Source organism: Prionailurus bengalensis, chromosome C1 (genome assembly GCF_016509475.1).
Source record: "Prionailurus bengalensis isolate Pbe53 chromosome C1, Fcat_Pben_1.1_paternal_pri, whole genome shotgun sequence".
Lineage (NCBI taxonomy): Eukaryota > Metazoa > Chordata > Mammalia > Carnivora > Felidae > Prionailurus > Prionailurus bengalensis.
In genome coordinates, this window is record NC_057345.1 from 15,290,810 (window position 1) to 15,318,791 (window position 27,982).

General features: G+C 37.9%; 1 protein-coding gene and 1 long non-coding RNA gene across 48 annotated transcripts in view; one reads left to right on the forward strand and one right to left on the reverse strand.

Moving 5' to 3' along the window:
• EIF4G3 (eukaryotic translation initiation factor 4 gamma 3) overlaps positions 1–27,982 on the reverse strand; it is a 315,357-nt gene that overhangs the window by 102,734 nt on the left and 184,641 nt on the right. For 34 of the 47 annotated variants that reach the window (XM_043574008.1, XM_043574005.1, XM_043574001.1 and 31 more), the window contains 3 exons: positions 26,544–26,666; positions 18,578–18,686; positions 10,685–11,524 (listed from right to left, as the gene is read on the reverse strand). In XM_043574008.1, the coding sequence (XP_043429943.1) occupies positions 10,685–11,524; positions 18,578–18,686; positions 26,544–26,666 (1,072 nt within the window). The remainder of the gene's footprint in view (positions 1–10,684; positions 11,525–18,577; positions 18,687–26,543; positions 26,667–27,982) is intronic. The other 13 variants (XM_043574009.1, XM_043574007.1, XM_043573997.1 and 10 more) reach the window with 1 other exon arrangement.
• The window catches only part of LOC122480050, a 39,597-nt gene that overhangs the window by 9,553 nt on the left and 2,062 nt on the right, over positions 1–27,982 (forward strand). Inside the window, exons 3-5 of the long non-coding RNA XR_006296504.1 lie at positions 315–437; positions 5,664–5,828; positions 9,440–9,534. This is a non-coding gene — a long non-coding RNA (uncharacterized LOC122480050). The remainder of the gene's footprint in view (positions 1–314; positions 438–5,663; positions 5,829–9,439; positions 9,535–27,982) is intronic.

A 27,982-nucleotide genomic window follows, 5' to 3' on the forward strand; every position in this document is an offset into this window, starting at 1 on the left:
GAAATTATTTTTTCTGGAAGACGTTACTGGAGAGTTTAAGAGAAATCTCAAAGCAGAGAGCACTGTAATAGCTGAGGGAATAATACGATTGATAAGTCTATGAAATGGACCAGAAAGAGAAGAGGACTGAATAGTTGGATGGATAAATAAATGGGATGGACAGCTGGAAGGACAAGAAAGGCCAAGCCGACGGAGGACTTACCAAGGGTGGCTCAACTGAGGCAAAAATAAATAAGAACTAGGCTAACTAAGAACTAAGGAAATGCAGAATCATTACTTCTAAAACATATAACCCTTATGTGTCTCATCCACAGATACTGACCCTGCTCTCATGTCCCAGCCAGTGTTCCCTATTTGTGACATCAAACAATGCCCCCAGAATGGCTACTTACTGTGGTGCATTCACCACGTAGCTGAGAACACCCTCTCAAACCCAGGTAAGACAGCTACTAGTAAAATAAGACAGAGCGACGACAATACACAGTTCAGACCTAAAATACATCAAAAGACAATGTGGTTTTTGGTTGTACCCCAACAATCCTCCGTGTCTGGTACTGTCAATTATGGTGTTTTGGCCGAAGTCTAGCTCCGAAATTTCTATGCTATTAATTTCCCTAACCTGATTCATTTCTAGCTTCAGGGTTTTTAGCATTAATTTCTTAGGCTGATGCCCCTGACAGATCCTTACATAAGATGCTGGTGACATAACCACTCTGATTCCTACTCATTTCTTAAAAACAGTAGCTTTACTGAGAAATAATTAACATACCAAACAATTCACCTTTTTATGAAGTATACAATTCAGTTGTTTATAGTTGTAATAGAAAAACTCCAGTCTTTCCATTTCCCTTTATAGGGAAAAACTCAGTTATTTCCTACTGTGTGTTTCCTTTACTACTTAGAATACTGTACTTCTGACACTTTTGGTCATCACGTGGGTTTCTTTTTTTTCCCCTATAACAATTCTCTGTGACACCAATTGGGTGTTCTACAAGTTAATTCAAACACTATCAACCTGAAGATAGTGTCAGATCCCACGGGTTAGAGCTCAGTTCCAGAAGACTGTTCTCCTCACCCCTACACTTCATTCAGATGCCACCAGGCAAAAGCCCAGGCGACCAAACAGTATAGATCGGAGGTTCCAATGCCCCCTTGTCACCTCAGGTTTGATTAACTTCCTAGAGCAGCTCACAGAATTCAGGGACTTTCTTGTATTGACCAGTTTATCACTAGATACGATAAAGGACCAGATGAACAGCCAGATGAAGAGATAAATAGATAGGGTGAGGTCTGAGAGGGTCCCAAGTACAGGACCTTCTGTCCGTGAAGTGGGGGGTACATTACTCATTTCTGGTGTGGACAAGTTTGCCACCCTGGAAGCTCTCGGAACACCCTATCCCTGTGATTTTATGGAGGCTTCCTCACATAGGCAAGATCAAATAATAATGCCATTTGCAGCCCCTCTCTTCTCTTACGAGGACTGGGGTGTGGCTGAAAATTGCAAACTTCTAATGATGATTTGGTCTTTCTGGTTACCAGCCCCCATCCAGGAGCAATCCAGGAGCCCACCTAGAATCACCTCAACAGAACAAGATGTTCTTAGTGCTATCACTTAGAAATTTACAAGGCTTTTAGGAACGTTGTGTCATCAATGGAGGTAAAAGACCAACATCAGAACAAAAGATGCTCCTAGTGTTCTTATCACTGAGTAAATGACACAGGTTTTAGGAGCTCTGTGCCAGGAAGAGGGGTTAGAAACCAATATATATTTTCTATTATTTCACAACAGTATATTCACAGAGTCGTGTGACCATCAACACTATCTAACTTCAGACATTTTCATCACTCCCCAAAAGAAACCCTATACTCATTAGTATTCCCCTCCCACTCTCCTCAATCCCTGGCAACTGTGAATCTACTGTGCGTCTCTAGTAATTTGCCTATTCTGGTCTTGTGTGACTTTTTCACTTGGCATAAGGTTTTCAGGGTTTATTCATTTTGTAGCTTGTATCAGTACTTCATTCCTTTTCATGGCAGAATAATATTCCATATTCTATATATACATGCACACCCCAATTTGTTTATCCATTCATTAGTTGATGGACATTCAGGTTATTTCCACTTCTGGACTACCCCACTAATTTTTTTCCCATTCCTTTTTTCTCTCTGCCTTTCTAACTTTCTACTTCTGCTCTAAATAGGAAATTAATAATGTTACTATTATCCTCTACTTAAATGCATGCCTAAAGGTTTTCAATGGTGCAGATTTTCCTTAAAATTCACTGTTCTAAGCACACCTTCTCCATTCCAACTGACAATAGAGGTCACCTCGGCATGTGTGTAACCATTGTGGAGATTAAATGACAGAATGGGTACAAAAGACACTACTCAAAATTAAACATACACAAGGGACTATTTTGAGGGACTTTCTACCATTTCATGCTCAGGATTTACTTAGGAACTTTTAAGATGGCATCATCTTGTTGAGCTTCTCTTCTCTGGAACATAAATTCCTAAGGACAGAGATAACGACACCCATTTATCTGTGTAAGATCAGTACAGTTCAAAGGCAACATCTGGTTCCTTATACTAGCTGAAAATGGAAGTATTAATAATATTAAACATTTACAGTGAGCTCATCATGGGTCAGACACTGTGCTAAATGCTTTACATAGGTTACGTTTTATGTTCATTACAACTTTTATGAAGTAAACACTATCATCATCTTCAAATTCTGGATGAGGAAACAGTCTAAGAGGTTAAGAATCTCACCCAGGGTCATAGAGATAGACAGGGGAATGGCTAAGGTGCAGGAGTGTCTGACTCTGTTGCCCTGATCTTAACCAATACACTTTACTGACAGTGTTGAGATTAACCAAATACACAAAAAGTAACATTCAGATCCTATGCATATATACTCAGAAAACTGCTACTATAACTAAGTACAAGATGATCTTGTAGTAAAAGTTAGACGCTTACAGTTTTGAAGTTTTGAAGTGACACTCAACATCCTCAAGGGCTTAAGCAGAGATAGGAAAAAAGCAGTGGAAGGGCCAGATCTGTAGTTTAAAGAGATGACTGCTTGGCGGAGAATGAACCTGAACGGGGACAGAGCTGGAGCCAGGGACATGAGAGGTCCTAAGGCAGTGACAGAAGGAAAATTGAGAAGAGAGGACAAATTCAACAATCACATCTGGTAAAATCAGAGAACCTTGTTAAATGACTACACATGAAAGATGAGTAACTCAGGGAAGAAGTCCATCAACAGTGGCTTCAGGATCTTAGCTTAATTCAAGCCAGTGCCATGAACGGAGATAAAGGAACAGGTTTACGGAATAGGTTATTAGTTCAATAGCGGATGTGTTAAATCCAACATGGCTCTAGGGTTTCCAAATGGAGATATCTGGCAGGCAACAGGATACATAAGACAGAAGCTCAGAAGAGAAGCTGGGGATGGAAATGAAAATTTGGAAGCCATCTGCATATACCACTGGGAGCCATCTACCATCAGAGTAGATGAAATCACCCCCCAAGAATGTGTTGAACGATAAGAGAATTAGAACATGACCCAAACATAAAGGAGATTTTTTGGCTGATGGAACTGTTCTACATTTTGACTGTGGTAGTGATTACATGACTTTATGTGTCTCTCAAAATTCACAGAAATGAATGCTAAAAAGGAATGAAATTAACTGCAAAGAAATTATATGCAATAAATCTAAAGGGAAAAAAAAGAGCAATGAGTAGTGTTACATGTGGTGAACACATCATAAAATAGCATGCTGGCAACAGAAAGCAGATGATGTTAGTTGAGTAGTGAACAGAGAAATAGAAATGATATACTCTTCTTGGGAAGCCTGGATGAGAAGAGCAAGAGCGAGGTTAAATGACAGCAAAATGGACATGTAGGACTGAGGAAGGATTTGTAGTATGAGATGGACTTCAGCAGATTTAGAGAAAGAAGTCTGTGGAAAGGTAGTGAATACACATGAGACTGCAAGGGACAACGAACAGACTCCAATGAAGTTTGGATAGAGACAGGTTGGTACCTCCAGCAGAAGTTTGAAAAAGGCATACTCAATGCACTCAGTACTCTAAAGAATGACATAAAGCCATCTATCTGCTGAGGGTGAGGAGGGTTGGGCTGAATACAGGATTTTATAAAAGGCAAGTCATAAAAGGAATGGCTGGGGACAGAGAGCACGGATTTGTAGATACATTCACAGTGGTATAATCTTGCCCAGTAGTACTCTGCCTACTGGAACTGAAGAATAGAGAGGATGGGGGTATAGCTAACTAATGTTTCTCAGAAAGAAAAGGGGGTAGGAAAACCACAAATTTTCATAAAAGGATAGCTCAGATAATCCTCCTCCTCCATCTCTGCTTAAATCTTGTACTCCTTGAAGCCTATAAGTCTGATTATGTTATTTATAAAAAAATTTTTAAGAGAGAGAAAGAACTCAAGCAGGGGAGAGGGGCAAGGAGAAAGAGCGAGAAAGAGAGAGAGAACTACAGGGTTTTAAGCAGGTTCCATGCTCACCTCGGAGCCTGTATGGGGCTCTTAACGACCCTGGGATCATGACCTGAGCCAAAATCAAGAGTCAAGTTGGATGCTCAATTGACTGAGCCACCCAGGCACCCCTGATCATGTTACTTAAATACTAAAACCTGCTGCCTCTCCAGCATTCCTTCCCCTGCTAGATTATTTTTATATCACCTAAAACATTTTAATGCATGGGGCAGGGCACCTCGCTGGCTTAGTCACTGCAGCATGTGATTCTTGATCTCAGAGTTGTGGGTTCCAGCCCCACACGGGGTGTAGAGATTACTTAAAAATAAAATCTTAAAGAAACAAAAAACAGAAAACACCCAACAACTTTCTGGCATATTACTAGGACAGAGGTCTCTGGATTCCTCATTGATGGAGCCACAGTGCCCAGAACAATGACCTACTCACGGCAGACCCTCAGAAACTATTTGTGGCTGAAACAGGTGGGTTTCCACATCTCCCTCTGAACCTGGGTCACATGTATAAATGTAAAATCCTTAAATCCCAAAAAGGTTGAAAGAACGTTATAGCAACAACAGTAAAGAATGTCAGAAAGAATAACAGAAATGTGAGATAAAGAAAGGCTTTAGTTGTAATTCTTCCTATGACCCTGAGAAATCCAACTTACCATTCAATGGCTTATTTTTTGTACAGGCAAAATAGGAATAATTTTATCCCAGGAATAACTGCTTAAATTGTAAGATTAATGCCAGAGAAAAGGCTTTTTGTAAACATAAGAAAAGTAACATGACTTTATCATGATTGAAGCAAAATTACCAGGTACTGTTATTACAGCACTGATAAATGGAAAAAAGACATTTATTGATAAAAATGTATTTTGGACATTTTTTCTGCACTAGTACGGAAAATTCTGTCAAAGGTGTTAGAAGGGCACCTCATTAGAGGGTGGCTCAGTCAGTTAAGTGTCCGACTTCAGCTCAGAGCATGATCTCATGAGTCATGAGTTCAAGCCCCGCATCAGGCTCTCTGCTGACAGTCCGGAGCCTGCTTTGGATCCTCTGTCTCCCTCTCTCTCTGCCCCTCCCTCACTTGTTCTCTCTCTCTTTCTCTCAAAAATAAATATAAACACTAAAACAATATTTAAAAAACAAAGATATTAGGAACACTTCCCAAGACAACTAACTGTGTGCGCAGTGAAGACTGGCACTGGAAGAAGAAAAAGCTTTTAGCAAGATTAAGTTTTCTAGACACAGCTCTCTTTTGCCTGGCAGAGAACAGAATTCCCCGACACTGTCTCGACTACCCTCTCTGGAAGCAGGTAAGCACAATGGTTTCTTTTGGGAGTAAATTAATAAGTCTGGGGAAAAGTGGGCTAAATTCGGAACAAAGAATTCATGTCTATTCATGGAGATATGTATGACTAAGTTAACATCCAATAATGAAACTTTGAGACTCATGTTGCAAATAAATGAACTATTGTAAATAGTAGGAAAGTGTATGCTGCATGAAGATGAGAGATTGTACAAGGGGCTTGGCCAGAAGGCTTGGCACTTGAGTCTGTTAGTACACTCCCCCCTAGGGTGTCTGGGCTCATTCTGTAGCATATAAAACGAACTTGACCCAGCACCAGTACTTTCCAGGGAATGCTTAAGATTTCACTGTGGAGGGCAACAAGAAAGGAGGAATCACACGACAGAAATGTTTTCAGGCAGCTCTCTTTCAAATATTTTTATAAACAAGGTGGGGAAAGTCAATCCTTTTAATTTTCTTATCCCTAAGGATCGCTCAAATGCAAGCCTCCAAAAAAGAGAGCCAAAAGTCCTTGTTTTAAAGATTGCTCTACTGGATTTGATAGATAACATGGAATCAGGAACATGTAAGTCCGGTTCGTAAGGCTTCAGAACATATTTCTCTAGAGGAACACGAGAAATTAAATTATAAGGGTGTAGATTAAGAAAAGGCTGTGGGACATCTAATCACTGGTGATTTGTTTTTGGCCCCCACAACTAAATATCCCAGGGATATTTCAAAATACTTCTCAGAGGGTGTAAACTGAGCAAAGGTTAGAATAAATTTCAAATTCCTTATTCCTGGTGCTGACCTTCAGATCATGGTTTTAAACATGAATCTTTTTCGGTTTAGTCTACCCAAACTTTAAGGCTTTTATTTCCCTGGTTTTATGCTTACTTTGGTTTTATTTCTTAAAATACTGTGAATAGGGGCGCCTGGGTGGCTCAGCCAGTTGAGCGACCAACTCTTGGTTTCAGCTCGGGTCCTGGCCTCCCGGTTTCGTGGATTCGAGCCCCGAGTCAGGCTCTGTGCCAGTAGTGCAGAGCCTGCTTCAGATTCTCTCTCTTCCTCTTTCTCTGCCTGTCGCCCACTGGCACTGTCTCTGACTCTCATGCTCTCAGAATAAATAAACTTAAAAAAATATATAAAGCACGGTGACTATGTTCACAGATGAAATTAAATCAAGGATTCTTATGAAAACATCTTCCCCCTAAGTTAAAGTATGTTGCTTTTATACTGAAGTCAATCAAAACTGAAAGAGAAAATAGCAATGTCACTGGCTATATATGGATCAGTATTTTAGTAACACCTTCCAAAACATACAAATGTATCTCCATTTGAGAAACAAATCTCTCATCTTGAAATCTACACAACTGGAAACTGTCCCTCAACCTTAGCTGAGCTTACAAGAACGTAAGGGAAACTACTGGAAGCCACATAAACAAGGTCAGTTGCTGTTATGGCTGTAGCCACTATACTACTGGGGATGTGGGATGCTATGCCAGTCTCTATAATTAAGGGAGTTGACATTTTAACATTAATGGCAGAGAAGATCTTGGATCCCAGCAAAGTGAGGACCTAGAACTGAGACTCTCACAAAAATCCCTGACGTGCCTAACAGAGTGACAGCCTCTGTGAAAAGGTAGCTAAAACCATAAAAGAGAACAAAATATACCAGCGAACTGACACAGAGTACTGACACGGAAGGACATTTGGTCTCACCTAGGTGGAAAGGGACTGTTGTCATTCTGAAAAATAGTATCCACAGGGAATGCCTTCAGATTTTGCTTGGAATACGAAAGGAGATTTAGAAAATTAAACTCAGATTAAGGTGCAGCTAATGCTTTCCTCAAGACGTGGTAAATAAAGCAAACACAAAACAGCTTTGGGAGGACTTGCCCATGATGTACATACAGTAAAGTTTACCTGAAGAGGAATTCATAAAGCAGATTTATAAAATATATGAAGAAACAATGCACTATGAGCAAGAGCCAGAAGACACAATAAACTGGAAGATTAAAAACCTCCCTTGGCCAACGGAATTTCAAATAATAGTTTTATATGCAACAAGGTAATAAAAAAAACCTCACTAATATTTTCAAAAGTGGAAAAGTTCATGTCACACAATATGCATGTTACATAGCACATGCATTCTGGAAACTATAGAGAAATGAATTCCTGGATGATGAGTGAGAAACGTTTTACCACAAGTTCTGAAACTTTCTTTTCTTATCCAGCAAGTATGCAGAAACCATAACAAAAATCCTAAGACTTTAAGAAATATCCAATTAATACAGATTTCTGTACATTTAATTATTGAAGTATCGTACAAACTAAGTAATCAAAAGTCTGGTCAATCTCTGAATCTTTTCAGAGGACACTGAACATAAACACAATTCTCATTTCACAGGGCGTGCTCTTCACCTAAGCATGCAATATTGCTGCGCTTTGCTCTAATCAGAAATAGGACCTAGAACAGTTGCAAGAAAATGTTTTCCAGCAGAAAAGGGACTATAGCCCTAATATCTGATGTCACTGCTTTAAGCAAGTATCTCTTTTCCAACTACTGTGTATTTTTATGCATAACACTTGTCAAGAGCAAATGTGTTTTGAAGCCAGCTTTAAAGTGCTTCATCCTCAGGCAGACACAGTTAAGAACTGATCTCAAAAGTCAGTTACAGAAGACGGATATCCACATCAGATTGTTATGATTTCCTCATCTCTCAACATAAACAAGGTCCTAAATGGGTAAGTGCAAATAAGACTAATTATTAAGAACAGGACAACTTCAAGTGGATATATCTATAAGAATGATGATAATTTAATGATGATAACTTTTGTGGCAATGACATTAAAAATATTTGTATAGGAATGCGAGGGCCAGGAATGTTTCTGGTAGCTTTATCATTTTAAAAATGCTAGAGTTACATGGGTTTTCCAGGTTCATTCACTTTGAATTCTGCCAAGTGTAAGAAATCCAAGGATATTATAGCACTTCTAGTTCTTTTACAAATACATTTATATGCCAAAAAAATCATCAAACGAGAAAAATGCCAGGATGCTTTACTTCCCGACACCCAAAGTCTACCCTCACCCCTCACCATGCAGAAGACAGTTCTTTCTTTTCTACCTATCCTCTGGTTCACTGCTGAAGTATCTATTCTTTTACCAAGCTGCTAGTATTACTAACTCCAAGAGTAATTGCATTTCAAAAAAAAGAACCATGATATGAAAATTAATTACCTAAAATCCGTTTGTGGATCTATATCTGAGGGCTGTCTTGCCACCTAACGAACATACTGCTTAAAAACAACAACAACATCAGCAACAAAAACCAACGATGTCAGGAATGAGTAGAAGTATGAGTTTGGTGTGGGCTGTCTTTACTTATTTCAGGTCTCAGGTATGGTTTGTATCTCTGACTTTTATTCCCTAATGATTACTTTGTTTTTCTTTCTGTCATTTGTTTTGATGTTTTTACAACATTTGTCTTCAAGTAGCTTCTCCTGTGAGATAACAACTCACAGTTGGGTAAGTGAAAGGGAACAATTAAGGGTCAAACAAATTATTGTTTTCCAACAAACAAGTGTTCTTTGGGGGGCATTCACCTATAGCCATCAAAACTTTTTTTTCATGAAGCCTAGGTCATCACCCCACCAAGGAAGAAGGTTCCTCAAACAGTGACGACACCGTGAACACAGATGCCAACGGAGGCCAGTCTGTTGAGGATACAGGTGAATTACAAACATTTACTCCTTGTCCCAGCTACCTTTCAGTGTTTGCTTTACCACTTTGGTCACTCTGTTGAACTAGATGTTCTACTGTTCCAAGGAACCGGACAACTCTCACACATTTATGAGGAAAACGCCTCAAGAAGTGAGCTGTGTGAGAAAGGTGTATCTTAAGAGGACTGGGTTTTTGATTAAGATTCCCTACCCATTACACAGCTCAAAACAGACAATAAATACCAAGGATGTTGATGACTAAAACCAAGTGCATTTCTAGATCAACTGCTGGGGGAGCACTCATTTGTCAAATTGTGTCATTTAACTTGAGAGGTACACCAGGAGTAAATCAGACTGCACGGGGCACTACTGCACTAGATGGGCAATGTGGACTTGCTAAAAGCCATATTATTATGTCCTACTGACTCTAGCTGATAGGCCTCATGTAATGTTCTTATGATAATTGTAAAAATCCAGTGATTACTTTCTACGATCCTAGGTGATGCTACATTAAATAAGTAATTTTTAATTGGGAAGAATAAAATACTCTGATAATATAAGACTATAAAATTATAATGATAAAATTCGTATCATAGGAAAAAATGAAACCTTTAAAGGAAAAAATGAAGAGCATTAAATTTCCCTGCAAGTTAATCAGAGAGGACACTTTTATTTTTCAAAACTAGTTATAAACTTTGACATTCTGATTGCTGTTTTTCTAAATCCAAGATTAAGTTCTCTAAAGTTTAGGATTGATAGGGCTTCAAAATGTTGAGAAGATAGGATTAGGAACTATAGGGTAGCTGGTTTTAATTGGTTTCCAAGCCCCAGAGCTGCAAAATTAACCCCTGAGGACCTGATCCATAAGAACGAGGCAAAAAAACTCAAAACTCAAAACAAAAAAACACATGTACAGTGACATATACCTTGGAGGCATTTTGTATATTTGAAATTTCATTTGCATTTTTAGACAATGGAGTGACTCTTTTGCAGGCTGCACTAAAAGCATAAACACACCATTGAAGAAATCAGACTACGAATTTCAGCATTCATTTGATGTTTCTGGAAGTCAAGGAAAGTAGCCAATTAAAAATAACACAAACACTGCTTCTTTTTCATGTTCAGCAAGCATAAAATAATTAATGACAGAACAGCTTACCTGGGCTGGGGCTCTTTCTTGAACTTAGGTTCTGAGAATCCACAATCTCTTCTGTTTGCCCATCTGCTTCTACCTCTAGTTTGTTCTGAATCTCTTTTGCATCTTCACTCAGACAAGTTCTCACACTCTCGTCCTCTTCTAAGACCCTAGGGACCGTGGTGGGAACACCAGCCATACTAACATTAGTGGCAGCAGCAGAAACACCGGCTGGTGTGGGAGGAGGAGGAGCTGGAGGAGTTGGAGGAGATGGAGAAAAGGAAGGAACTGTGGAAGGGGTAACGGGAGCTGGGACACATTCCACTTTTATTTCTTCTGGGGCATTTTCGAGAATCTCCAATTCAAGAGTCAATGGCAACACCTCCTGTTTTACTATTTCCACAATGCTCTCCGAGGCTGGTAATTTTTCACGAACTCCATTCATTTCATTAATTAGGTTAGTACTAGAAATCAGTGGAATATCATTAGGTGCTACACTACAAGATTTCTTGCATATATCATCATCAATTACATCTGTTGGTGATGGATCTGATGTCTCTGTGCAAGATGTGGGGCTAGGTACAGGAATTGTGTCTTCTTTTGAGGAAGAGAGTTCACATCTGTCATCTACAGCAGTGGTGAATATTGGCTGGCTACTAAGAGCAGCAGAGGTGGGGGAAGCAATGGTACTTCGAGCAAGTGGAGAAACAGTGGTAGGTGATGGAGGCAGGGGAAGCTCTGGCATGGATTCTACCACAGTAGTCTCCAACGTCTGGCCTGCTTGTTCTTTCTTCTCTCCACTAAAGACTAGCCTAAGGACTGGGGAAGGAGACTTTAACACTGGATCTGGTTTTGGCTTCTCTTCTGGAGAAGAAAAAACAAAAAAGAGTTTAAGAATCAGAGATTATACTGTATTATCTTGGGCCAGTTCTTTTCATCTCTTACCCAAAATCATGGGCAAAAGAAGACACACCACAATATTAGACTTATTCTGCCACTCCAAAAACACGGTCATATTTTCTAGTTCTACCCAGTGTTACTTGGTCATCAATAAATATACAGTTTAATTTAGAGTAAAAGAAGGAATCAATTAATCAAATAATTATATCAAGAATGCAATGGAAAAGCTCATCAAAACAAGCGAAGCCATTATGGAAATGGGGATGAAGCTTTCTTTTAAAGTAGAGACCTTCATTTCTACTGTATCTTGCTCCTTATGGAAGATTTTTCTACCAAGGATACACTATAGGGGCAGAACATCCAAAGGACAAATAACTGCAGATTAAATTATTATAGACTGCTATTTTTTTATTTTATACATTTCTGCATTTAGCAGAATTTTTGTAAAGAATGTATATTGTATAAAAAACCATGTTTTAAGAGAAGCCATCATAGTATCATTTTTTAAAGAAGATTTTTAATGTTAATTTATTTTTAATAGAGACAGAGACAGAGCATGAGAGGGGAAGGGGCAGAGAGAGAGGGAGACACAGAATCTGAAACAGGCTCCAGGCTATGAGCTGTCATCACAGAGCCTGACGTGGGGCTTGAACTCACAGACTGCAAGATCATGACCTGAGCTGAAGTCGGACGCTCAACTGACTGAGCCACCCAGGAGCCCCTATCAAAGTATCATTTATTATCAATGTGATTTATTATCTATGAAATCAAGTTCCTGAATATAAAAATTCATTTATAAATTAATTTTTTTGAAAGAAACATTTATATAACCAGAAATAATGTGAAAATATAAAAATGAAAACTTATCTTGTAAAAAGAATTCTTAAAGGAAATGCCAAAGTTAATATTCAGATAACCAAGTCCAATAAAAAAGAACATAATACATATGAAATATTTGAGAATATATAAATGTATCTGCATATAGAAGCGAGAGAGAGAGAGACTGATAATCACAGTAAAGGTACCAGAAACATGTAAGAAACTGTAATTCATGAACATTTCCATGCTCTAAACTTCCACGTAAACTGATAGGTGGTTCACCCCTGGGAGGATGAAGCCAGAGAAGATTTAGGCTGGTTTCGAGCTGTGCTTCTGGAGAGTGATAAATAGGCTCCATCAGAAAAACAGATACTTAGGAGTATGTTCCTCAAATGCAAACAAAAATTTTAAGAACTACTAAAAGACCATCTAAACTGAATTGAACTTTATTTTCTCTGCCAGAAATCTTTACCCATCAGTGAAAACGAGTCTCTACGATAAATTATTGTACTTAAGTAAATCTATCAAAGAAAATATGCTGTTAATCACAGAAGCACGTGGTAAACACTACCATTAAGTTGTTAAAGGCTAATTCATTCGATGCAACTACTTCTGCTGGCCTTAAAATTCATTTTAACTCCCGGGTGTAGAGATCAGTGATTCTTAAGTTGAACTCTAGGTATTTATTTAAGAGGAAAAATAAGATCGTTAGGCTCTCACTGTCAAATCCCTCAGACTTGGGGCACCTGGGTGGCTCAGTCAGTTAAGTGTCTGATTTTGGCTCAGGTCATGATCTTGCAGTTTGTGAGTATGAGCCCCGCATCGGGCTCTATGCTGCCAGCTCAGAGCCTGGAACCTGCTTCAGATTCGGTGTGTGTCTCTCTCTCTGCCCCTCCCCTGCTCATGCTCTCTCTCTCTCTGTCTCTCAATAATAAATAAACGTTAAAAACAAAACACAAAAAACAAAACCAAATCCCTCACATTAAGTAGTCAGGGCAAGAGAAAAAAATATTTCCAAAAAAATTTGTCTATTATATGTATTACATGTGTGTGAAATAAATATAATAAATACACATTTATTAAAATATCACTCATCAAAATAATCATCAATTTACTGGAGTAACTGCTAGATGGTCACCCAGATTAAATTATAACACTGTGAAAGCACTTCAGAATAATACCCTTTATGACCACTAAATGAAACCTAGCTGTAGCAAATTAAACAGCAAAATATAATTCTCACATTAATAATTTGGTAAGAGTATGTCAATTCTATTACTCATTTTGAAAAATAAAATTACTGAGACTAAAAACAAAAACAGAACTAGGACTGAAATTTCTATATACTCTTGAGAAAAATCTAAAATGAAGAAAATCAGAAGGGGTGCCTGGTTGGGTCAGTCAGTTAAGCATCTGACCAGCTCAGGTCATGAACTCGTGGTTCTTGAGTTTGAGCCCCGCATCAGGCTCTGTGCTGACAGCTCAGAACCTGAAGCAGGCTTCAGGTTCTGTGTCTCCCTTGCTCTCTACCTCTCCTCCACTCACACTCTATCTGCCTCTCTCTCAAAAATAAGATTGAAAAAAAATTTTTTTTAATTAAAAAATGAAGAAAATTAGAAACAAAGAACTTATTTTGAGAGTTCCTCATTCTGATATAAAACTCCTTTAATTCATTCAAATTTCAGTACGGAAAGCTGAAAAGTATACTACAGTAAATACAGAACACTGATTTTATCCAAGAACTTTTATCATTAAGAGTATGCTTTACAGAGCCATGATAGTTTGAAATCTAATATACTGCATTAAAAATATTTATATCATTTGGCCATCTTTAGGAAACTGAGAATTCCATTCTTAAAAAAAATTTTTAAAGAAATAATCACGCAAGAGGGAGCAAAGACAGAGGTTTAGAATATATAAGTAGATTTATATTAACACTATAATAGCAACAAAGTAAGAGAGATAAATAGACTAAATGTCTAACATGAGGAATTTATTAAACAAATAATAGCCTGGGCCATGTAATGGTAATATTGTATAATCATTTAAAATAGGCTTTAAGGGGTGCCTGGGTGGCTCAGTCGGTTAAGTATCCAACTTTTGATTTCAGCTCAGGTCATGATCTCACGATTTGTGAGATGAAACCTTGTGCTGGGCTGACAGCACAGAGCCTGCTTGGGATTCTCTCTCACTCCCTCTCTCTCTCTGCCCCTCCTCCACTTGTCGGTGCAAGCACATGTGCTGTCTCTCTAAAAGTGAATAAACATTTAAAAAAATTTAAATAAATAATAAAATAGGTTTTTAAAAGAGTAATGATATGGAAAGCTGTTTATAATAAAAGATATGTTTTTTGACAAAGCAGGGCACAAAACTATGTAGAGCATAAGCCTAATTTGGTAATTTAAAAATACATATACTACTAACATATGCATATGCACGTGGGAAAGTCTCTACGTATCCATAGTTTCTACAATGAATGCAATGGAACCAACTGCGTAGACAGGTGCCTTTTGGTTGTCATGAGCGTCACATGACTGAGAAGGTACTACTATCATTTAATGGGCAGAGACCAGGAATGGTAAGCGTTCTGCAATTTGAGGGACAGTCTCACGTGACAGTGAACAGTCCTGTCCTAAACTCCAGGGGAGCCCCAATTGAACTACATTACTAGAAATGGTTGAATTACAACAGAGTATCATTCACTGAATACCTACTCTATACTAAGTGCTTTCAAAAGGCACTAAAACTAAGACTAAGGCACAAAAACTTGTATTTGTATTTCACTGTTCATACCATATCCTCCATACACTGGACTGAATGTATGGTATCATCAACACCAACTGATGATATTAACTCAATCTTCAATGGTTTTCCCTCTACAAACCAAGGTGAGGTCTTCCCTGTGTCTTTATATCTTTATAAAGCACCAAACAAATGGGAAACGTCACAATTTGGCGTTCATGTAACCATGTCAGCTATTCATATCAAAACTTCTGAGAAACCAGAAGTTTAATAATGGTACTGAACATTTACTAAGTACTCAACAGTAGGAACTGGGTCAAATACCATATATACATAGTGTCCTCTAATTCCTACAACCACCGCTGGGGTAGAAAGTATTATGTTCCTATTTTACAGATTGGGAAATGGGAGTGTTCTACAGATTGTCATATTGTCATGGATCTGCCATGCCAGAGTCATGTAACTGGCCAGCGCTGCAACTTGAAAATGATTCCAATCCCATATTTTTCCAATTGAGGAAAAAGAAAAAGGTTTATGGAAAAAGGAGTATTTAGGTGAATCAAGCTGGTATGAGAGTTTGGGGCTAACATGAGATTCTGTTACCCAATGTAAACCCACAATAATGACATTTTCATTGAGAGAAAAACCAAACTGACTGCAGAATGCAGAATCTATTATTTCTTAAAGTAACCTAGCAACCTTTGAAAACAGCACATTTTTGCATCCTACTTTAATTTCAAAAGGAGCCTATAGTTAAGAAGAAAACTAAAAAAATTTTTAACTATAAAAAAATTCTCTGACAATTGGTGAGCCCTTTCTAGTGTTATTTGACTACATACGTTTGGTTTAAAAATTACTCTGGGGGCGCCTGGGTGGCGCAGTCGGTTAAGCGTCCGACTTCAGCCAGGTCACGATCTTGCGGTCCGTGAGTTCGAGCCCCGTGTCAGGCTCTGGGCTGATGGCTCAGAGCCTGGAGCCTGTTTCCGATTCTGTGTCTCCCTCTCTCTCTGCCCCTCCCCCGTTCATGCTCTGTCTCTGTCCCAAAAATAAATAAACATTGAAAAAAAAATTAAAAAAAAAAAAAAAACTTACTCTGAAAACTATTCTAAGTATCGGCAAGCTATAGGTACAATCAGAAATGGAAAATTACAATTAACTCAGGTTTCTGGAAAATAATTGGTACTAAGAAGGAGACGGCAATAGTCCCTCCCCCAAAGAGTTATTTATAAATATTACAAAATACACTTAAAATTCAAGTTTTTCTTTCCATCAAGGTAAAATAAAACATTTTCAATCTACTCATATTTATATCAAACATCAATCTGAAATGTTTACTTTTCAAAGGTCCACTAAACATAAAGAACCAAGAGGAAACCAATACTTCTGTATTCTTCCTTATGGAAATCAAGACCTAAATATGACAAAGTGAAGGTGTTTTATATTCTAAAAATTGTAGCAGGGCAGAGCTACCATCATTAAGACATCTTATGAATTCTTTGTATCATGGCCTAGCTGAAGTTTGCATAGAGGATAGGTATGGTTTGAGGCCTTATGTGATGGTTAAGTAGTCAATATACTTAGCATAATTCTAACTAGCAAAGGGATTACAACTCTGCAAAACTAATAAAGTTTTGAAGAGAATACCCTGAAAATTATTTTCTACTTAGATTTAAAAACATTCTGATTCTTGACTCAAAAACACTCTATCATTGGAGAAAGAAAGTGGTCTTCCATAATACCTACAAAGTGCATTCCTGAAAGGTGAACGGCTTTCATATTAAAAAATTTAGGGGCGCCTGGGTGGCGCAGTCGGTTAAGCGTCTGACTTCAGCCAGGTCACGATCTCGCAGTCCGTGAGTTCGAGCCCCGCGTCAGGCTCTGGGCTGATGGCTCAGAGCCTGGAGCCTGTTTCCGATTCTGTGTCTCCCTCTCTCTCTGCCCCTCCCCCGTTCATGCTCTGTCTCTCTCTGTCCCCCCCCCCCCCAAAAAAAATAAATAAACGTCGAAAAAAAATTTAAAAAAAAAAATTTAACTCTAAGCATGCATGAGTCTATCTCTGAACACTGCCAGAAGACGTATCTGACAGTACAACTTTTAGAAGCATGCCAGGTTGGGGTTTGATACCTATTTTTTCGTTTAAAACAATCTTATAAAACAAATAAAATATAGGACATGTCTCTGTTCGAGTTTACTAGGTTCCTTAATACTAAAGAGAAAATACATCCTATTATCTTTGTATGCTGTAGAAAACATTGAAATCAAACAGAAGTTTCTAATTATGATTAACTTGCAGTCCAGTAAAAAATCAATTACATTCAATACGATCCGTAGGTTATGTGCCAATTCCCAAGTACCTTTTAAAGAGTAATTTTTTAGAAAGTCCATTTAGTAACAGCCAGCTAACAAGGGAGGAAGGAGTAATTCAAAAAATTAGAAATCACTTATGCTTTCCACTCATTCTTAGAAGAAGTCAGAAACATGATCAAAGCATGCTCAGTATCACTTGCTTTCCCTTATGCCTGATGACAGACAATTGTTCCCCAATTTTGGTTAAGGTCAACCTAAATCCAACATAGCAAGCAAGAAAGAGAGACTGTGATATCTCATTTTCTGACATGAAACTTCCCTACAGTTTTCTATTTATAATCCAAAAGGCAATGTGTACACTTATTTCAACCAACGTTTTACACTTCATGTTCAAGGTAAATAGGAGTAGGGACCCTGGTTTAACTGTGATCCATAGTATAATGACTCATCAAGACCAAATACTATACATGATGGAAATGGAGCTAGGATAAACTGAGTGCTACAGAACTGAGGCTACAGAGCCAAATTTCTAAGAGATATTTCATGTTTTTAAAAATAGCAAGATACAGGGGCTCCCGGGTGGCTCAGTCGGTTAAGCAGCCGACTTCGGCTCAGGTCATGATCTCGCGGTCCGTGAGTTCGAGCCCCACGTCGGGCTCTGTGCTGACAGCTCAGAGCCTGGAGCCTGTTTCAGATTCTGTGTCTCCCTCTCTCTGACCCTCCCCCATTCATGCTTTGTCTCTCTCTGTCTTAAAAATAAATAAACATTAAAAAAAATTTTTTTTTTAAATAGCAAGATACAAAAGAACATGTTAAATATATTAATAAAACGGTGTTATTCTTATAAAGCAATATATGCTTTGATTTATTTCCCCAACACTGTTTTCCCTAAACACACACACACACCCACCCAGAACAGCTTCAGGCAACCAAGTTTTGACCTATAAATAAATAGATAGTGAGGCATTAATAAAATACAGGAAAAAATTTTACTTAACCCTACTTTACCTTCCTAGAGGTAGAACACTTTGATTTTCCATCTCAAAGTTTTGTTTAGTATCTAAATAAGCTTCAGATGTTCTGCTCATACCCTTAATCGCTGAGGGGAATGTAATTAAAAAGGAGGGAACAAAACAGTTATACACAAACCTTGCTTCTGGTCGCTAGCTGCAGTGACAGGGGTGCTGGCAGCAAGATGAGTGCTCTCCACAGTCCCATAAACCAGAGGGCTGTGCTCAGGGACCTGGCTGGACAGCTGCTGGGATTTGAAGTACAAAAAAGGGTGATAATGAGCGTGCGAACATAAAAACTAGCAACATGGAACCCAAGCAAGTAGGGAAGACAGAGTGGGGCAGGAGATCACAAAATTAGAAGAAAAAAAACAAAAAGAAAAGAAAAAAGCAAGGAAAAAAATACATAGGCCAGTTTAATAATTCAAAAAGTACAGAAAACGGGAAGAAAAGGAAAGAGGCAGCAGGAAAGGGGAAGGAAAAGAGATGATTACTATTAACCACAGCAAGAGAAGAAAGCACAGAAATCATTAGTATAAATGCATTCTCCAGGGTTCCATCTAAGAAGGAACTTTTTTCCACCTAACAACAGACATCACATCTAAAACGGTAATTTAACCTCTCCCAGTCAAAGACCAAAGGGATCTGGTCAACTTCACTTACAAACTACTAGCAAAGTGGTTCATCTGACCAAAGCTGGACAAACAAAATATGATGTTTTAAAACCAGTCACTGATTCAAGAAAACAATACTGAAGAGTGATTTTTGCCATTTGTCTATATAATCACATGGGTGAAATGCATCTTCATCTAAGGCATTTTCACTTCAAAATGTCTTTAGATTCTGGGTGAAGGACAGTTATCTTTTCAGAGTCAGATATCTAGGTAAAAGATCTGTTTTTCAGAGCTAAAAGGAAACTCTTCATTTTCACTCAACCACTTCACTGGAATCAAAAGTGGCCATCAAAATCCTAGCAGAGTAGGTTGAAAAAGTTGCAGCCATCGTTCAACTTAGAGGGAACAAAATGACAAAAGAAAGGACAAGGAACACTCATTCTACATCACTTTCCAGGCAGGTATTTGTTCTGGATTTGAGGGTTACACAAAAGCCACAAAACAAAGCAGTGTCTCTCCTCAGAAATCTAAGGTCATTTTTTTTTGGATAGCTATAATCTCCTACAATGAATTCTATCAGAGCTATCAGAGCGGAGTCCCTGAACAATTCTGATTTTCTGTGTGTGCATGCATGTGTGTGTTTTAGATGCGAGGGAAAATTAAGGTATGAATGAATATGGGGTGGGTAGGGCCACTTAAAAAAGTGAGAGTCAATAAACAATATTTTCAAATTTGTAAGTCTCATTTAGCACAGGAAACTAATATTAAAAAATCCGTTCAGATACATACCATTTATCATGTCATTTAAGTAACAATGCTTTCAGAATGAACATGCAATTTATATTTGATTTTATCTGGACTGTACAGAATAACAGACAGGAATGCAGAAAATACTATTATTTTACCTATTCATTAGATCATGAGAGTGCTCATCATATTCCACAATTATTTCTAAATGAAGACTACTAAAATTATATTTTCATATACAAAAAAATGAAGTCAGTTACTGTTTTCACTTTGAATCATGAACAAATAAATGAAAAGTACTGCCATGATTACTCTACTCTGAATCCTCAGTACTGGTGGGGAAAAAAAGCTGTTATTAAAATTCAAAAATTAGGACCACTTCAGAGCTATAAATGAAAATACAGGCTCAGTTCAATTCTAAGGCTGAAAATAGCTCTAGAACAAAGGAAAGAGTCTACGTTAGTTAGCATTTATTAAACAGGAAAGAAAGACTTGTAAATTTTACCATTTATCTAAAAGGAAGAAAGTATTAACTCCAGTTACCTAGGAACTTAGGTAGACAGAATGACATCTATACATGAGACGAAATGTTTAAGACGGTAAAAGCTACTGATATCTATAAATCTGTACTGATCAGAATTTTTCAAGCTGAGATTAAAATATCTGCAATCATATTAAAGAGATAACTGCACAGATATTTTTAAATTAAAGTCCTAGGAAGATTTTATATATATGCATTTATAAGAAAGCACTGAGGTAAACCTGTTGGTTAAATCACAGTTCCAAATACTAGTATCCAGTACATGGTTATAGAACCACAAAGTGCTAGGAAAGAACCTCTTGGGTTTCCTCAGCTGTAAAATGCAAAACAATTGAATAAAGATTAAGTCTTTTCACTTTTAACATTCTCTAAGGCTCTGAAAGCATCAAGAAAATAAAATTCACATCAATATAATTCAATACGCTCACCTTGTTTTAGATTAATTTTAATTAAGGATAATCTTAAATTTTAGCTTAACATCTAATTTCATATTTTTTCCTCATGAAATACATACAAAAAAGTCCTGACTTGAGTCTTGACTAATTAGCCTAAGGGACAGACATACCCCCTCTTCCCCAATTCCTCACACCCCGGAAGGTGGGGAGGCTTTGCCTCAGGGTAATCTTCCAAGAGGGGTCTTGCAAGCGTCTTTTCTTTTTTTAAAAATGCTGGGGCACCTGAGCAGCTCAGTCGGTTAAGCAACCAACTTCAGCCTAGGTCATGATCTCTCGGTGAGTTTGAGCTCCGTGTCTGTCTCTATGCTGACAGCTCAGAGCTTGGAGCCTGCTTCAGACCCTGATGGAAACAGACCTGATGAAATCAACAACCCTGCTCTATAATTCTAAATAGGACCCTCTGGCTCTTCATGTACAAATTCATTTTAAGCAAGACAATAGCTTATCCCTCGCCACAAAGAGTCACTGTTCATTCTGACATCTCATTCAAAACTTCTGAGAGAATCCACCTTAACCTAGATATCTGTTTAAAGTTTAAAACATTTTCCACACTACTGAAAAATACTGTTGATTTTCTTTTTCTTCACGTAATCTACGCCTAACGTGGGGTTCAAACTTAACAACCCTGAGATCAAGAGTCGTATGCCCTATGTACTGAGCCAGCCAGGCAACCTGAAAAGTATTATTTTTAAGTCAAAAGAGACTACTAATGAGAAATTAATTTATTAAAGATGAAGAACAATGTAATTTAATTCAATGACCACTACCTTTATTGAAGACAATATTAAAAAAAAAAACATACCTATATGCTTCAGGGTAGACTAATGATGTAAACTCACTAAAGCTTACAACAGAGTCGTCAAAATGACATTTTGAAAGATAAGACTGGTTTGTTTACATTATGTGGTAATCTTCAAATTCTTCGTGCAGGAACTTACCCACTTAGTGTATAGATTACTTATATTATTGTCTGAGCTTTAGAATCCAACTTAACTATTATTATTAACACTATAAAACTAACAAATGGTTAGAATTTAAGGTTTCTAGTTATCAAGTTTATAAGAAGCTCTTCAGAAGACTGAATGACTTCGTAATTTTCACAAATAGGGAAGGCTGTGTCTTTCCTAAAATACATTATCAATCACTAGTCTCCAACATTTCTCTGTCCCTATACTCTGGCATAGGACTCTCTCCCAAGTTATAACAATGCTTCACTATAAGAGTAATTCTTAAAACAGGAAAAAGAACAAAGGTAGTAGGGAGAGAAAGAAAGGTATATAAAGTAGTTCATTAAAAAAATTAAGTGATTTTGAGACATCACCCCAGCCTTTGGAAGCAGACAATTTGGGGAGCCTTGCCTATACAGCATCATGTATTTATATTTACCCTATGGAGTCCCATAAAAACTTTCAGGCATCTAGCACTTTTTGTTTTTTTTGAGAGAGACAGAGTGGGGTGGGGAGGGAGAGAGAGAGAGAGAGGGAGATGCACAGTCCAAAGCAGGCTCTAGGCTCTGAGCTGTCAGCACAGAGCCCGATGTGGGGCTTGAGACCATAAGCGGTGAGATCATGACCTGAGCTGAGGTCAGACGCTTAATTGATTAAGCCATCCAGGAGCCCCTCTAGCATTTCTTAATACAGAAATGTTCCTTGTGCCTTACTGCTATCAACAAAAGAGATGTAGCTGAGAGACTGTGATGCTGAGGGAAAGTAACAAAAATATTCCTTCCCACTTTAAAACATTTTTTAATTTTAATTTTTTAGTGTATGTTTACCTTTGAGAGAGAGACAGAGTGCAAGCAGAGGAGGGATAGAGAGAGAGGAAAACACAGAATGTGAAGCAGGCTCCAGGCTCCAAGCTGTCAGCACAGAGCCCGATATGGAGCTTGAACCCAAAGACCATGAGATCATGACCTAATCTAAAGTCAGACGCTCATCTGAATAAGCCACCCCGGCGCCCCTAATGTTTATTTTTGAGAGACAGAAAACATGAGCAGGGGAGGGGCGGGGGGGGGGGGGGGAGACAGAGGATCTAAAGCAGGTTGTATGCTGATAGCAGAGAGTCCAATGTGGGACTTGAACTCATGAACCTGAACGCTGAGATCATGATGGGAGCCAAAGTCTGAAGCTTAACCAAGTAAGCCCACCCAGGTGCCCCTCCCACCTTAACATTTAAAAGCTGAAAGGGAACTCTGGAATTACTTAGTACAATACCTCATTTCATTGATGAGAAAAGCAGGGGTTAAAAGGACTTAACAACATTGTGATCTAAGGTCATAAATCTAAGTGACAGAGTGGTAACGTGGAGCAAGTGTCCTAGCAGACTCTATGAGCTCTACCCACACACCTAGGCCTGTGTACTGTGATCACCTACAGGGGCACACATATATACACACCTAGATTTTTTATGTTTTTGAGATACAAAATCTTCAGGAGTTATTCCACAGATCATTTTAAAACTAAGGAAGCAGGGCAATTTCAAATTCAATCTACTATTTACGGTAAAAACAATAGCAGCAAAAACCTGTTTCTCCTCTCCATTCTCCTTGCATAAACCTAATACAGTTTCTCTAAATTAATTTTCTTCTTTTGAATGCCTGCCAAAATGAAACTCATTATCCCCCTCTTCAGATACCCTGATATATACTCCATGCTATATTTTACTATAAATCCAGGTATCTAAGCTTGAAGAGCCACCTCTGACTGTTCCCTCTTACACATAGGGGAACCATGCATCCCGTTTAACTGGACAGTACTGGTTCATGCCTGTTTCCCCATCAAAATGATCCACAGCATCCCCATTCAGTCTAAAACTGCCCCAATTTAGATGATAAATTATAAGGTCATTCTTTCCGTAATCCTTACTTAGTAACCAATTGCTACATATTTCTCTAAGAGGTTTCCTCTCCCTTCAACTAACTCCCTCATTTATCACCTGAAATGGTAATAACCTCCTTTTGTCTAATTTCCCATCTCCACATGCCACCCTTTTGTACATACTGTCCCTCTGCCTTGAATATCCTTCTCTCTCTTTTCATGTTGTGAACATCATCTGGGAACTCAGACCAAATGTCATCTCTGCTGTGAAGCCTTCCCAGACGCTTCCAGTCCTTCTCTGCTCCTCCAGAAATATCAAAAACTGCAATACTAATAACACGTGGTGTGCACTGAACACTCACTATGCCCTGAGCTGAAGCAACATTTAAATATTTTCTCTCATTTAATCTTATCGTACCTATATACGATAGGTTTTATTTTCTACATTGTTAAAAGTGGAAACTAAGCCTCTGGAAAATTAAGCAATTTGGCTAACGTTACAAAATTAAGTAGTGGAACTGGGACTTGAAACCAAGTATGTCTGGTTCTGAGCCACAGCTTTCAAATCCCTTCCCTGTACTATCTTACCGGCACTACCATTAACAGGTTTCTGGGATCCAACACATTTGAGCCTGTGCTGCAATCCTGCCCCACCTGGTCACATCTGTGCCTTCATAATTCTCTGTACACACTTCACAGGAGGACCGGTAATACATATGTTAGTAAGTGTCCTCTGCCTCACTTAAAGAGACTGGGATGACCTCAAGGGATAGGGAAAGACTTTGCTATCCGTAGCACCTGCAACTGTGGCTCAAAGCAGATACACTGTAAGGTCAAAAGCAATAGAGTACTTACTCTTCAGTCATAAATTCTCATGCAGAGGATTGTATCATCTGCAGTCTTAGTAACTAGAGTATGGTTCAGGATCTATCTAGAATTAGACCACAGTTGCAAACTAGCAATCATTAGGCTAAGCCTAATGGATTTTCTTAGGCTGGCACAGTGCTATGTGTTAGAATTAGCCACCAACATTTAAAATAGGCCAATTTTTTACCTAAAGATTTTTAGCTTCTTTTGAAACACTGGATCAACATTTTTACCCAATATAACAGAAGGGAAGTAGTAAATGACTCCTTTAACAAGAGATGTTCTCTCCTACATTATGGGCACCACTATGAATTTCCAAAAGTGAAGCCAAGAGTCAGCTGCCATCATCATGCTTATGTGGTTGTTCTTGAGATATTTTCCCCTTTAGTACATATGTCTCCGGTAAAAAGGTATGTGTTCATTCCATGACCTTGGAAAGACAATAGATTAATAAATGTGGTTTTAAGTGTAATTACCTAATAAAATAAACTGATGCCTCATGACAATAGGATGCATCAAAAAGTATTACCAATTATAATTACTGATTGATGGCCTTTACAAATTAAAAGTGGACATTTAATGTCCTTTATGTTTACACAAATAAATATACTTGTATTTAGGCCTGTGGTCCCTGATGAAAAATTAAAAAAAAAACAAAACAAAAACGGACTTCTATAGCCAAAGGTAACCACAAGAGGGTAGGATATCAAGCTTGGTAAGATTAAGAAAATCAAAACACAGGGAATTAAAATGCAAAAAAATATATTAGCACATGTCCAAGTTGAGAACTGAACACAAGTCAACCAAAGGTTGTCAGGTATACAGCTTGAAAATGATGATGTTTTAATTAACGTGGGGAAAAATACAGACCAAAATTTAACTGTCCTCATCAACCAATTCCAAGTTTTTCTGTAGTATGCCCCTACATAACTGAGTACATAAGTATATAACTTACATAAACATGTAAATGTTACCTCTCCCATGTTCACTTCTAGGGAAGAAATTAAATAAATTCACAAATCTTTAAGAGACTCTAAACTCAGTCATGTATTTGTGACACCAATTTTTAAAAACGTTTTTAACAACTTTTTTGAACTATGTTACTAAAATCAAGTCAATGGTCTAGCATTCTGAAATGATAGTTAATTATCCATGTATCACATATTTATAAACTGGGCCTTGAAGAATACCTCACCATCAAACCACAAATGAGGGAAGCAAGCAGCCCCCACAACTCCTTAATAATTTTCATTCTATCTGTTTTCTATGCTGAGCTCGCAGTTTAGGTATTTTGAAGCTTTGAAAATCTCTTAACTCCTCTCCATGGTTTATCAAAATTTAAAGTGACCAAGTGATGAAATAAAAATATTGGCAAATTCAGGAAATTCCAGCCTCTACTACAGTTTATTAAACTCCAGCTTCTCCTGGAATGTCTTGATTTCTAAAAGCAAGAAAGTGAACTTTTTGAAGACCATGATAACTACATTCTGTAACAGGAACAAGATGGTGCTTAACTGGTAGAATTTCCTAATAACCCATGTAAATAATTAAAGAAGACAACCTCCAATCAAAAAGCCTATTTGTGTGTCCTAAAAGGTAAGAGGTATGCCTAAGATACATCTACATATGCTCTGAAATACATAGGCATTGCCCCAAACAATACTGTTAAATAACAATGTTTAAATTTTCAACCTCAAAAGTTTTCATGAACATAGTGTACAGCATTTAATTTCTACGGCTCCATATTGAAACATGAAATACACATTTATTGAAGAGGTTTCCATAGGAACTGCAACTCCTTTTGGTATCATGCAATAGCTCACTAGGAAGAGTGGCAAAAGCTATGCTCTGAATGTGGAAACGATACACAGAAATGTTACCAATAAAAATCTGAAGTTATAACAATTTGTAAAGTGAAAGAACATGTCTGTTTAGACATCATTTGAGGTTCTGAGACAACTGATGGACATGAAAAGTCAGAAAGTAGCCACAGAAAAAAGAGGAGTCCAGCAGAGGTTAGTGAACAAATACACAGCATCATCCCTCACGGCTGACTCCGTCTTACCTGAGGAGGAGTAGGTGTGGAAGTGGGTCTCCCTATGGGTGGGGTAGGATTTCTGCTGCCACCTCCAGACATAATCTCCTCTGTTATGTCTTTCCCTCCCTGGTTTGGATCCCGAATTCTTATCTATAAGGTCAGAATAAGATGGCATATTTAGAGATGGGTATCTGTATAGTACATTTATAGGCATACGATGTATTAAAAGTAAAACCTGGGCAACCTATAAATATCAAAGTTGATAATCACCACATCTGACTTTATTTCAGTCACAGAACCATATGGGGTCATTCAAAGAAATTTGGGACATTAGTTCTGACTTGAACAAATTAGAGTAACAAGCTAAAAAGAGATCCAATTCGCTGAATTTCTAGGTCAAAAAGGCCAAGTATTAACACTTGTCTTATAAGCACTGCCAAATTGACTGACTTTATGTACAATAATTAACATAAAATTCATAAGTAAAATCGTTTTAAAATACATCTTACTCTGTAGAACGAAGTTTTAAGGGTCATAAATGGTTCCTTAACGAAATGAAAAATGTACATATCCTAGTAATTAGAAATAGGAGTTTATGTTGCAGATAGACTTACATATGCATGTAAGAATGCTAACTGTAACAGAGGCTTTTTGAGCAAAGGCATAGAAACAATCTCAAGGCTAATCAAGAACACAGTAATTAAAAAATTATGCTACATCCTTACAATTAAATACCAAACAGACAGTAGAGAGAATGAAATAAATCCACATGTACTGAGATGGAATGATTATCAAGAGGTACTGGTAGGTGAAAAGAAGCAAGATGCAGAACAATGTACGTGGTTCTCTTACTTTTTTAAAGGCTACCTATGCTCACCGTATCAGTGGAGATGGTGCTATAAAGGAGAGGGAGCCCCAGGATCTAGGCCTTCCAACCTGTGATGTTGCTGAGACCTAAAGGCCCTCTTTGCTATCCTCACCTCCAGAGAGCAGCCAAGGTAGCCCTGGCTTCATAGAAATAGCAAAGAATTCATTAATAAAACCACCTGGATCTGGAAGCTGCTTTGGGAGTTTTTCAGTAAGATTCCTAGTATCAGCTATGTTTTCAGGTAAAGAAACTTGTTTCTACTACAGTTTTAAATATTGCTTCTAATTCATTTGTTCTATTTTCTTCTACAGTAGCATCTATTATGTCTTTCATTTTCATTCTCTTCTTTATTAATGTTTGTGCATCCTGAACGTTCTGCAAGTCCAACATCTACCATGATGTTTTAACATTTCCAAAGCATACTTTCTCAACTGTAGTGTCTGGCAACGCTGGCATGTGCTGTTTATTGTGATGTGTGCACAAGAAACATGTGTCTGATAAGAAAAGAACCAAGTTTTGAGTTTTATTAATTTTTACCAAGAGCACTGTCAAGAATATTGACTAGATGTAAAAAAAAAAAAAACATTAAAAAAGAAGA